Here is an 11,167-nt window from a genome sequence, read left to right as displayed (position 1 = left end):
TAACCAATTCCCATGATACCCTGTCCAGTGTATGATTTATTCCATTCTATCTATCCCATTGTAAGCCATTTCTGGCAACCACCAGAACTTTTGTATACTCAGATCATTCTGGTCCAATAGCATCCAATAGATTTACTTAATGCTGGATGCTATTGGATTGATTTTGACATTTTTATGAGGTTAAGGCTAAGATAACTGTTGAATATGTTCCATCCAAGTGGAGATCCAGTTCATTGTTCAAGGGACATTTTGAACAGATAATATGCGATTAATCATAAGATTAATCGTGATTAATTTTTTTAATCGATTGACAGCACTACTAAATATGTTCCAACCCTTTGAAGTGGAGATCCGGTTTATTGTTCCGTTAGCAGCAGTTGCGTCGTAGATGGTCAATGAAGGTGCATGAGATCTTCCATCCCCCAGCGAAGAGGAAATGGCTGGAAATCCAGCCCAGGTAGACACATGACCCCAGCTCCCCTCGGTTCTCCCCCGTTTCCAGGGAGTTGTAGATGATGTAAGCCGAAATACTCACAGCCAGAAAGCACAACAGCCCGGCCACCAGGAACAACATCCCTGTCGCTCTCCTGGTCACAGGATCCCGTGTGCAGAAGTTGTATTTGGCCACCACACTGGTGGCAATGGAGGAAAACAGCAGGATCTGAACCAGGCTCTGGTTCTCGGAAAGGAGAGAGTTATGATTCTTAAGCTCCCACTCGTTGTTCTGAGACTTTTCCAGCTTTAACAGCAGGCCCTCCCACAGAATGTTGCCTGTGTGAAATGTTGTTTCCTTCTACAGTGGTAGACAGAAGGCCAAGGTGGTTCCCACAAGGCCTATGAATGCCATCATGAGGCCCTGGAGCTGTTGGCCCATCTGGGTCTTGGCCAGGAACCATATTAAAAGAGCAATGAGAAATAACAACAAAATTACAATGAAAACCATTTTGCTGTGGTGTAGTAACCTCCGATTCCTTCGAATGACTATCGAGTGTGACCAAGTTTGTAGATGTGTTGCCGGTCTGAGAGACTGAGCATATTTTGGGTGCAGGTTTACTTGTTTGACTGGATTCTTTTTTATGCTCTGTGAGGAAAAGGAAACAACGACAGACTCTTACTACAATAGCACAGGCAAACAAGTAAACATCATATCATTGTCATCATCATATTGTTATAATTGCCATCACTTGTGACTCAGAGAACTGTTGACATTGACCTATTTATTTTCATCATGTTGTTTCATCTGGTGGGATCTCAGAAAAACCTGCAATTATTGTCCTCATGAGTGCGCTCCAGCCATTTTCACTGGAGATCCAGTTCACTCCAGTTCCAGTTCATCATTCCTCACATGGAGGACTACGGAGGCCCCCAGCTCCCCTCACCTCTCCTGCGTGGCCTGGGGATTGGAGAATCCTGTGATGATGCTGACCAGCTGACGGGTATGATGCACAGTACGGCAGCCACCATGAACACGATCCCTGCTAAGAGACCCAGCTGGTCCCCACATATGCAGGGATATTGCTCCCATTTAAGTCATACTAGCACTAAATTGAAACAGAAACTGTGTTTGCCAGAGTCTCAGCTAGTTACATTAAAGCTGGGATCCCAACCTGCAACTTGGAAGTAAGTAAACAGTAAAAATTTGAAGGGGCATGTTCAGGTTAATGCAAATGAGATGTGAATTTCCACATACAACACCATTCCTAACCAATTCCCATGATACCCTGTACAGTGTATGCTTTAATCCATTCTATCTATCCCATTGTAAACCATTTCTGGCAACCACCAGAAGTTTTGTATACTCAGATCATTCTGGTCCAATAGCATCCAATAGATTTACTGAATGCTAGATGCTATTGGATTGATTTTGACATTTTTATGAGGTTAAGGCTAAGATAACTGTTGAATATGTTCCATCCAAGTGGAGATCCAGTTCATTGTTCAGTTAGCAGCAGTAAATTGGGTCGAAGCAGCATATGTGCAAACGGATGTGGCAGATCATCCATCCCCCAAGCCATAGGAAGAAGCCGGATCCTGAGCCCATGAAGATGAAGGTCCCCAGCTGCCCTCGGTTCTCCTCCGTGGCCTGTGAGTTGAAGAAGCCTTTGAGGATGATCTCGGTGGAAAAGATCATAGCCCCGATGCACATCAGCCCGGCCACCATGAACAAGAACTAGAGGCTCACTGGACCGTTGGTCTCTCTCCTGGTCTTATTGTTGCATGAGCAGAAGTCCCATATGGCCACCACACTGGCGTTGATGGAGAATAAGAGCAGGACCCACACCAGCTCCTGCTCCTCAGGAACAGCCAGGAATGAGTCACGATGCCGCGAGCGTAGCAGGAAAGCTGTGATGATGGTTCCCACAAAACCAATCAAAGCCAGCACAAAACTTAGGAGCTGTTGGCCCATTCTGATATATTTTCCAAAGAAAAAGAACAAAATATCAGTGCAGGAGCAAACCATTTTGTAGTATAGCAGCCTCTGATTACACTGAGTTCCAATCGAATATGAGAAAGAGACTGAGAATGTTAGTGGGTGTGTGCGTGTTTGTATGCAGGTTTCCTTGTTTGACTGGATTGTTTTCTATGCTCTGTGATGAAGAGAGATAGAGATTCTGACTAAATTAAATGAACAAAGCTTAGCAAATTGATGTTTGAATGCTGAGGCTAAGCTTGAAACAGGTGAGTGTATTCACATGTCTTCTGAATTTTATATATATAAAAAAAAACGTTGCTCACTTATGCTTAGGTGACTTAAGGCCGGTGCACACCTAGCAGATTCAAAGCATGAGCTACGATGCCGATTACTAACAGTTGAGCCACCTTCTGCTGCCTTGGTAGAAATTGCACTGTGCACACCGCAAAGATTGGCCACAGTCAACTAACATGTTGGCCACATTCTGCTGTTTGCAGGATACCCTACAGCTGCAGTAAAACATAAACAAAACGGCACTTGATTGCCATTTTCACCATAGTCTTTCTCTCACCACAGATAGTCTTGTAAGATAACTACAAGATTACTGGTAGTAGTAGATAACTACTGTACTTCTTACCAAGAAAATAATCGACGGTATGTTGAATAGAACACTGGCGTTGTTTGTCCTGGGTACTTTTATTGTTGAAGAAAGAAAGAGGAAAAAGGGAGAAACTGCGTCATTAGATTGAGGCACCCAGAGGCAAAAATGCTAAGACTACCAGAATTATACCTCCTCATATAAATATCGGATGATTAGCCTACACTGTGTATCTTGGCAACAGGTAGGCAAGATAAGCCAATCAGAGCAACTCTTGTAAGAGTAACATAATCAGGTCATGAATATGTAACAATTAATGATTTACTTTTATTTTCCATGTCAGATTGTGACGTACAGTACTGTAATTTCCCAACTATTAGCCGCGGCTTATACATTGATTTTGGAAAATTTTCTCAGCTATGAGGTTAATATGATTTTGTTTCTTTCAGTATAAGACACTGCGGCTTATACACAGTGCGGAAAATACACAGGAAATTACTGTAATACTGTCATTGTAATGGCAGATCACATACTGTAAGATGTCTTACTAGCAACACAAACTGTTACACCAGGTCATGGTGAGAACTAATGTTATTAGACATTTCCTATCACAATGCATAACCAGATGGCACCTAATAATCTGAATGACTGAAGAGTAGAATCAGCTAAAATATTTACATGGCACCTCAGCAGAATTATAGTTATATTTCAATACAAAGGTAAAAATGTGAATGTACAAAATATTTTGTAAACATTTACTAATAGATAGCCTTACTCTTGATTATACTGCCTATGTCCTATGGCAGCTTATTACTAGGTCTCGTAGATCAGCCTACTGCTGTTAACTCAGCATTTTTATAAACTCATCCTTATGAACAGGAGCATGTGATGAGCATCTGGCCTGTCTGTGAGATCCACAGTCTGGTAAACATCATATCATTGTCATCTCAGGTCAGGTTGTCTGCGGTGGCCCAGAAAACTGTCTGCATTGACCTATTTCTTTTAACGATGATGAGGTCAAGAACATCTGGCAAAAAAAAAAAAAGTCGCAACATTTTGTCCTCATGAGTATGCTCCAGCCATTTTCACTGGAGGTCCAGTTCACTCCAGTTCCAGTTCATCGCAGTTGATTGTTTAATCTCAGCCACTAGTTGCTGCTCAGCAGCATCGGTGCGAGTAGGTGCTGCAGATCATGCCTCCCCCCAGGAGGAGGAGGACGCCGGACACCCAGCCCACGTACATGGAGGCCCCCAGCTCCCCTCGCCTCTCCTGCGTGGCCTGGGGGTTGTAGAAGCCCGTGATGATGCTGTACGCTGACCAGCTGACGGGGATGATGCACAGCGCGCCGGCCACCATGAACACGATCCCCGCCGAGAGGCCCAGCTGGTCCTTGGTGACCCTCTCGTCCCTGTAGAAGTTGGTGCAGCGCGCCCCGAGCACGCTCAGCGTGATGGCCACCAGCGCCACGGCGATGGAGACGCAGACGAGGGCGCGCGAGGCCTGCAGGTCCTGGGGCAGCGCCAGCACCGAGTCGTAGGCCTTGCACTGCAGGTGGCCCGTGCTCTGGATCACGCAGTTCATCCACAGGCCTTCCCAGAACACCTGCGCCGTGACGATGTTGGCGCCCACGAAGGCCGTCACCTTCCACATGGGCAGCGCGCAGATCAGGATGGTGCCCATGAACCCGACGAGCGCCAGGCAGAAGGCCAGCAGCTGCCGGCCCATCCTGCTGCAGCGGCGGCGCTGGCTCCCGGGACGGTTACTTTAGAGAGATTGCAGTGAAAAAAGCGACAGAGAGACTCATTCAGTCATAGTGTGCCATCCGATTATTGACGGAGTTTGACCAGACTTCTAGTTGCGCAGCAGGTCTTGTGGGGAGAGAGAGAAAGATAGAGAGAGAGAATGTTTGTTTGTGTTGGAGAGCAAGAGAGAGAGAGAGGGAGGGAAAGAGAGGGAGAGAGAGAACACGTTAGTGTGTGTGTATGTGTAAGAGAGAGAGAGAAAGAGTGAAAGAAAGAGAGAGGGAGGAGATTTCCTCATTGGTGCTCGGGTTACTTTCCTGTTTGACTGGATTGTTTGTTATGCGCTGTGAGCCGGAGAGAGAGGGAGGAGACAGCAGGTGTAATAGGCGTAGAAAATAGTTTATGTTTGAAAGTTTTGAACTGATGTCAAGTCTTCACATCAACACTCCTTTTTGCAATGCAATGTTCTAAAGGAGAGTCGCAGTGTTTTCCATTGTTTCCTAAAACTATTCTCAAATTAGGAATCACAGTGTTGTTGAAAAGATGGATGCTCATTACTTAATGAATCAGTGGCTGAGTCCAGTCTGTGTACTGTATCTATTCCAGTCTCTGTGTGCGTCCCTCTAAAGAGCAGCAGCAGGGCTCCCCATATGAAGGAGGGGGATGGACAGGTGTCTAGTAACCTGTTGTGCCCCAGACAAAGGAAGGGGGGATGCAAATAGTGCTTTAGCCCCCGAGCCTGGAAATATGACACCCAAGACCTGAGGATCAGCAGCTGCTGCCCTGGAGACGCTCCAAACACACCCACGTCTTGATTTACTGTGCTGCTTAGTTCAACAGTTTTAACAGTGAAAAGGTTTAAAAGCCCTTCTACCCTCCACACACACACACACACACACACACACACACACATGCACACAATCTCCTTCCAGGGAGTTTTCTCACCTGACCACAGAAAGGTCTTTGGCTTTGGGATTTCTTTCTGAATGAGTTGTCTTTGTGCCAACCCTTGTTATGAACAAAGGGTATTGTATTCATTCTGATATGGTGGCAAATTGTCTGATCACAGACAGTGACCTACCTGTCGGTCTTCGTAGTACTTATAATGGACACTGGACTCACCCTTATTTAACACCACAACATGTCCTGTGCCCACAGATGTCTACAGCAGTTTCACAAATGTGAATTCAAATGTCTAAAGTGGTGTAATTATTTTTTTCTTTTCTTTTTTCAAACTAGTATTGCTGAATGTATGGCTTTATAAAGGTTTATAAAAGTGTGGTGAAGATGGTGAACACCACATGCTTATATGGATGCATTTGAATCAGATTATGGTTATGTAAATGAAAGTGTGCATCAGGACAGAAGTCCTTGCGTGTATATTTGTGCCTGTAACCACTCATTTGAAACCCCAAACTGTGGTGACAAATAATGAGCTCCTTTCCTAGCCCTCCACCTGGGAAAGTGTCACCTCTGAGTGTGTGTGAGAAAAAGAGGGAGAAAGGGAGCTATTATCCCTCTCGAAACTGCAGAACAATGGATACCCTTCCACAACTACTTACTGTGTGATATTCACACAATGCAGATTGGATTTGAATGCACATATTCAGAATGACATTTTTCAACATACTGGGTGTTGAAATTGTGCGATGGATCGGGTTACATGTATAAAACGCTAAAAAAATAAGTTTGTATGAACTAACAAATGCTGGTAACACTGAAATTCAGATCCAATTGAAGACAAATGATTACAACAGAGTATTGTCACAATTCAATGCTCTTAGGGATGTGAACGAATGAAATAGCCAAGCCTTTTCTCTCCTTAATAAAAGTGCTTTTATTTGGATGATTTTCATATAAAATGATGATTTCAATGGCAGACAAATGTTTGAATACACCCACACAAGTGTGAGTAATAAACAGGTTAAAAAAACAGGTTATATTTTACTCATCAGTATTCATGTAAGAAGAAAAATCCAAACTTATTCAGACACTGAACTTTTCCTCACAGTCCTTAGACTCCTCCGCACCATCCATCTTACGGCCGAGCATCCCTCACACGTAGTCCCCAGAGGCTTTGGAGCGGGCGGGGGCGTACTGCGCCCCTCCGTAGGCCTGGCGGTCTCTGGGTGGGCAGTTCCAGCAGAGCAGCCCCCCTCCGAGCAGCAGCAGCCCCGCGGTGCCCCAGCCGATGTAGAGCGCGGCGCCCAGCTCTCTCCGCTGCGCCGCCATCACCAACGGGTTGTAGAAGTCCCGGATGAGCGTGTGGGCCGACCAGGACACCGGCACCAGCACCAGCACGGCGGCCATGATGAACACCACCCCGGCCACGATGCAGGCCTTGGCCTTGGCGCTCTCGTCCTCCAGGCAGTTGGTGCACTTGCCGCCCACCACGGCCATGAGCACGCCGAAGATGCCCACGATGATGGAGATGATGAGCATGGCGCGCGCCGCCTGCAGGTCCGAGCTCAGCGCCAGCATGGAGTCGTAGACCTTGCACTGCATCTGGCCGGTGCTCTGCACCACGCAGGTCATCCACAGGCCCTCCCAGATGACCTGCGCCGTCACGATGTTGGCCCCCACGAAGGCCGTCACGCGCCACATGGGCAGCGCGCAGGTGATGATGCTGCCCAGCCAGCCGATCATGGCCAGCATCACGCCTAGGATCTGGAGCCCCTGTGACGCCATGGTAACGTTGGTTTCCTGCTGGGTCTATCGGGAAGAGTCGCTGATCATCACTGCGTGAGGTCGATGGTGGGAAGGCTTCACCTGAGAAGTAGGGTCTGGTTTTATAGATCACGCCGATGGGTGTGGTTGCTAAGTTCCTTTGTTCCCGGGCCCTGAAGGAAAGCTGAAACGTGATATTGAAGCTCTCCGTTCTCTGTTGAGTTCACTGAGAGCAGACTCCATATCCCAGAGTCCTCTTGTCACCCCCATCAATCCAGAGACACTTCAGTGTGAACAGACAATATATCATATCATAATATTCTACTTTATTGCGGGGCTCCTCAGACTGCTGCAGAAAGTGCCATTTACATGAATGGGCCTTCCCAATGTTTGAAGGTCTGTTAAATCTACAGTACATAATGCTGCAAAGTATATATGACCGCTGTCAATGACGTCTTTCATATCATTCACTTCATTGAGAGTGAAAGTCAGCAAGTTGGACATTGGCACGCAAAACCTGCAACTGTCAAGTTCTGTATCTTTATCATAATTGGGATAATGTATTGTCTGCTGTGCATCGCGGTCCTGTTGACTTATTATTAGTGACTGGCAGACGATACATTATCCCTTACATGCCACAACGGATATTCGGAAATTCCAACCTCTGATAGAGGAAAAATGACTTGAACGCCAAGTCGGGTCAGATTTTTTGTTCTGAGACTCGCGGAGAAGTCTTGTGCCCCAACGTACTTGACTTCACTATCATCTCCAACCATGACGGCCTCCTTTGTAACAACACAAGAGAGGAACCTCACTGTCATTACAAGTAAGTATGAAAACATCAATGATATTGATAAGAGATGACAATGAATGGATTAACTGAGGACTTATTGGTTGCCTGCGAAGAGCTTAGATGTCTATCTCTTGGTTGCGTTGGAACTGGAAAAGATGTGGGTGATTCAAACAGGAACATGTGGTGGTTAATGATGCCCCTCTGAGCTTAGAAATAAGGGTAAGAATTAAACAACTACAGTATTACCATACCCTCAGACACAGATTGCATCTATTCATCCCTTTCAACTGTTTTCAAATGATACATACTGTGTTATTTGTATCTTTGTCTTGTTTTATTTTATTTTTTTTGGGGGGGGGGGGGGGGGTATTTTGTTTTTTGGTACGTATACCGGTTGCAACACCACAAATCAAAGATCATAGAGCCCTACGCTCTAGAATCTTTGCCACAAATGGTCGTGATGATAAACAAATTTTCAGATGTTTCAACAGACAAGGTGAGGACAACATCAACAGGACAAGATGCACAAGAGCCTCCATTTTTCACTGTACTAGCATTTGGTTGTGTTATTCAGATGATGATTTACACCAGACCTTTTAGTCATAATTGTGGAAATGCTTTTTACACCCATTTTGAATTACTGTTCTGCCTTTAATTTGTTTAGATGGATGCCAATCCTGATAGACACAGTAGGATGAGCTGTTTGTGTAAAATGAGCATAATTAGAGTGTTCTTATGGTATATTTAAAACCCACACATTTTGCTCTCACAGACATAGGGGTTGTAACCACCAATTTGTTTGCATTATAAAGACTGACCATCTCTTCCACACAAAACAGTTAATGGCAAAATTAGCTGTCTGGGAAATTAGCTTATTTACCATCTACAGAGAGTTATATAAGAGGATACCTCTTCTCTTCTCTTTGTGTACAATCTTCTGTCTGAAAGTGTTAGCCTAGCATAGCATAATTCTTGAAAGTGTGTGGTAACTCATGTGTCAAGGTGAGGTGATATATAAATGATCAGCAAATGTGAATTCAGACACACTTGAAAAAGTAGCCTAGGCGTAAAGCATGATCGGATCCTTGACAACGGTATAGCCTACAACTTCTTCAGTTACAGTGGAATGTAACAGGTTTTCATATTGCATAAATACTGTACATAGCCTACACTAGTGATGCAGCCAGACGTAAATCAGAACCTGTTTCAGACCTGACTGAGCCTCAGTGCTCCTCATTTGACTCATCTGGAATGTTATGGCTATCAGTGATCTATCCAATGATATCACATTTAACATGGAGTTTCTGGTCAAATTCATTGTGAAGGTGTAGTATTGTCACAGCGTAAACAAACATTCAAACCAAAGAGTCCCATAAAATATTTATTAACAAAGTTCCATTATCACAGGAGAGTTGCTTTCAAAATAGAAGAATGAAAAAAAAAACATATGTTTATATTTACAGACATTACTGACCATTTTGAGGGATACAAATGTTGCACAAATGTTTTGATACACACCACACATGACTGGAGAGAAAAGTTAAATGGATTTGCTTTAATCCTCAGACTGTTAACATAGAGTTACTCCAGTATGACAAAATCAAGCTGTATATGTCTATTTCAAGCAACTTTGCGGACACTGATTTAGTAACTGAAGTCATAATGAAACACAGATTTAACAGAATAGCAGTCTAATAGATGACTCTGAACAAAGGAAGTTTACTTGTCTGATCCTGATATTTTATAAACTTTGTCTCCCAGTACTTCCTTTGCGTTCTCACCCCTCCCTAATATTGTGTAAGTGACACTGAGTATTCTCCAACTCAGGAGTAATCACATGAAATACATTTCCAAATGTAAACTTATTTGAGCAAAACGTCGGACAGCAACTCAATTGGAGGCCGACAACACTGTCCCAAAACTTTAACTACCTCTCAGAGGACAAAGCCATGGCTTTACCCAGACTCTGATCACACGTAGTCCTTGTTGGAGGGAGCAGAGGCCTGGGATCGAGCAGCTGAGTACTTGGCAGTGTAGCCGGTGTCGTTATCATCCTTGGGGCAGTTGCAGCACAACAGGGCCCCTCCGATGGTCAAGAGTGCGCCGGCCCCCCAGCCGATGTAGAGCGCGGCCCCCAGCTCGCGTTTCTGGGCCTGGTTCACCAGCGGGTTGTAGAAGTCCTGGATGATGGTGTGGGCCGACCAGCACACAGGCACCAGGGTCAGGATCCCGGCGATGATGAAGACCACGCCGGCGGCGATGCCCACCTTGGCCTTGGCCCGCTCGTCCTCCACGCAGTTGGTGCACTTGCCGCCGGCCACCGACAGCAGGATGCCGAAGATGCCCACGATGATGGAGACGATGCAGAGGGCACGCGCCGCCTGCAGGTCCTGGGGCAGCGCCAGCATGGAGTCGTACACCTTGCACTGCATCTGGCCCGTGCTCTGCACCACGCAGTTCATCCAGATGCCCTCCCAACTGGTCTGCGACGTGACAATGTTGCTGCCGATGAACGCGGTGACTTTCCACATGGGCAGGGCGCACACCACGATGGCGCCGATCCAGCCGAAGATGCCCAACGCGGCACCCAGCATCTGAATCCCGGCAGACACCATTTTACTCACTGCGTATCAGCCTTCTGTTAAAAAGAAATATCCTTGAGATGTTGCTATGTGTGTGTGTGTGTGTGTGAGAAAGCTGCTGCCTTTGTCTCTCCCTCTGTGTCGACCGTTGCACACAAGTGTAAGGCGAGGTCCCCAGGGGTGGACGTTTGAGAAGGGTGGGGCCTGACACAAACACCATCATCTAACCAGCTCGGCCGGTTTCAGAGTTTCTTCCTGTGGTTAACAAGGGGGGAGGGGGGGACTTTTATATTCCCCTGGGTTAGTCACACAACACAAATTATTAGCCAAGGGGACAGCAGACAGCAGCCCATATATGGTCACATCATAGAC

The 11,167-nt window shown here is 45.8% G+C and overlaps 2 protein-coding genes across 2 annotated transcripts; both read right to left on the bottom strand.

Annotated features, from left to right (window-relative positions):
* Positions 1-3,108: 3,108 nt before the first annotated feature.
* On the bottom strand, positions 3,109-4,996 carry LOC134080719 (claudin-like protein ZF-A89). The gene has a single exon (XM_062537292.1). It carries the CDS (start codon positions 4,734-4,736, stop codon positions 4,170-4,172), a length of 567 nt encoding a protein of 188 aa, XP_062393276.1. The 5' UTR covers positions 4,737-4,996; the 3' UTR covers positions 3,109-4,169.
* A 1,812-nt stretch (positions 4,997-6,808) lies between these two features.
* On the bottom strand, positions 6,809-10,960 carry LOC134080717 (claudin-4-like). Its single transcript, XM_062537291.1, has 2 exons — positions 10,367-10,960; positions 6,809-7,465 (listed from the first exon to the last, which is right to left on the bottom strand). The coding sequence occupies exons 1-2, from the start codon at positions 10,826-10,828 to the stop codon at positions 6,809-6,811; spliced, it is 1,119 nt and encodes a 372-aa protein (XP_062393275.1). The 5' UTR covers positions 10,829-10,960.
* Positions 10,961-11,167: the final 207 nt, after the last annotated feature.

This window comes from Sardina pilchardus, chromosome 5, assembly GCF_963854185.1.
Source record: "Sardina pilchardus chromosome 5, fSarPil1.1, whole genome shotgun sequence".
Classification (NCBI taxonomy): domain Eukaryota; kingdom Metazoa; phylum Chordata; class Actinopteri; order Clupeiformes; family Clupeidae; genus Sardina; species Sardina pilchardus.
This window is presented reverse-complemented; position numbering and strand designations above follow the sequence as displayed.

Coding starts and splice junctions, on each gene's coding strand:
- LOC134080719 (XM_062537292.1), bottom strand. CDS start 4,736: ATGGGCCGGCAGCTGCTGGCCTTCTGCCTGGCGCTCGTCGGGTTCATG.
- LOC134080717 (XM_062537291.1), bottom strand. CDS start 10,828: ATGGTGTCTGCCGGGATTCAGATGCTGGGTGCCGCGTTGGGCATCTTC. Junction 7,466..10,366: donor ACAACCCGCTGGTGAACCAG/GCCCAGAAACGC, acceptor TCTTCCCGATAG/ACCCAGCAGGAAACCAACGT.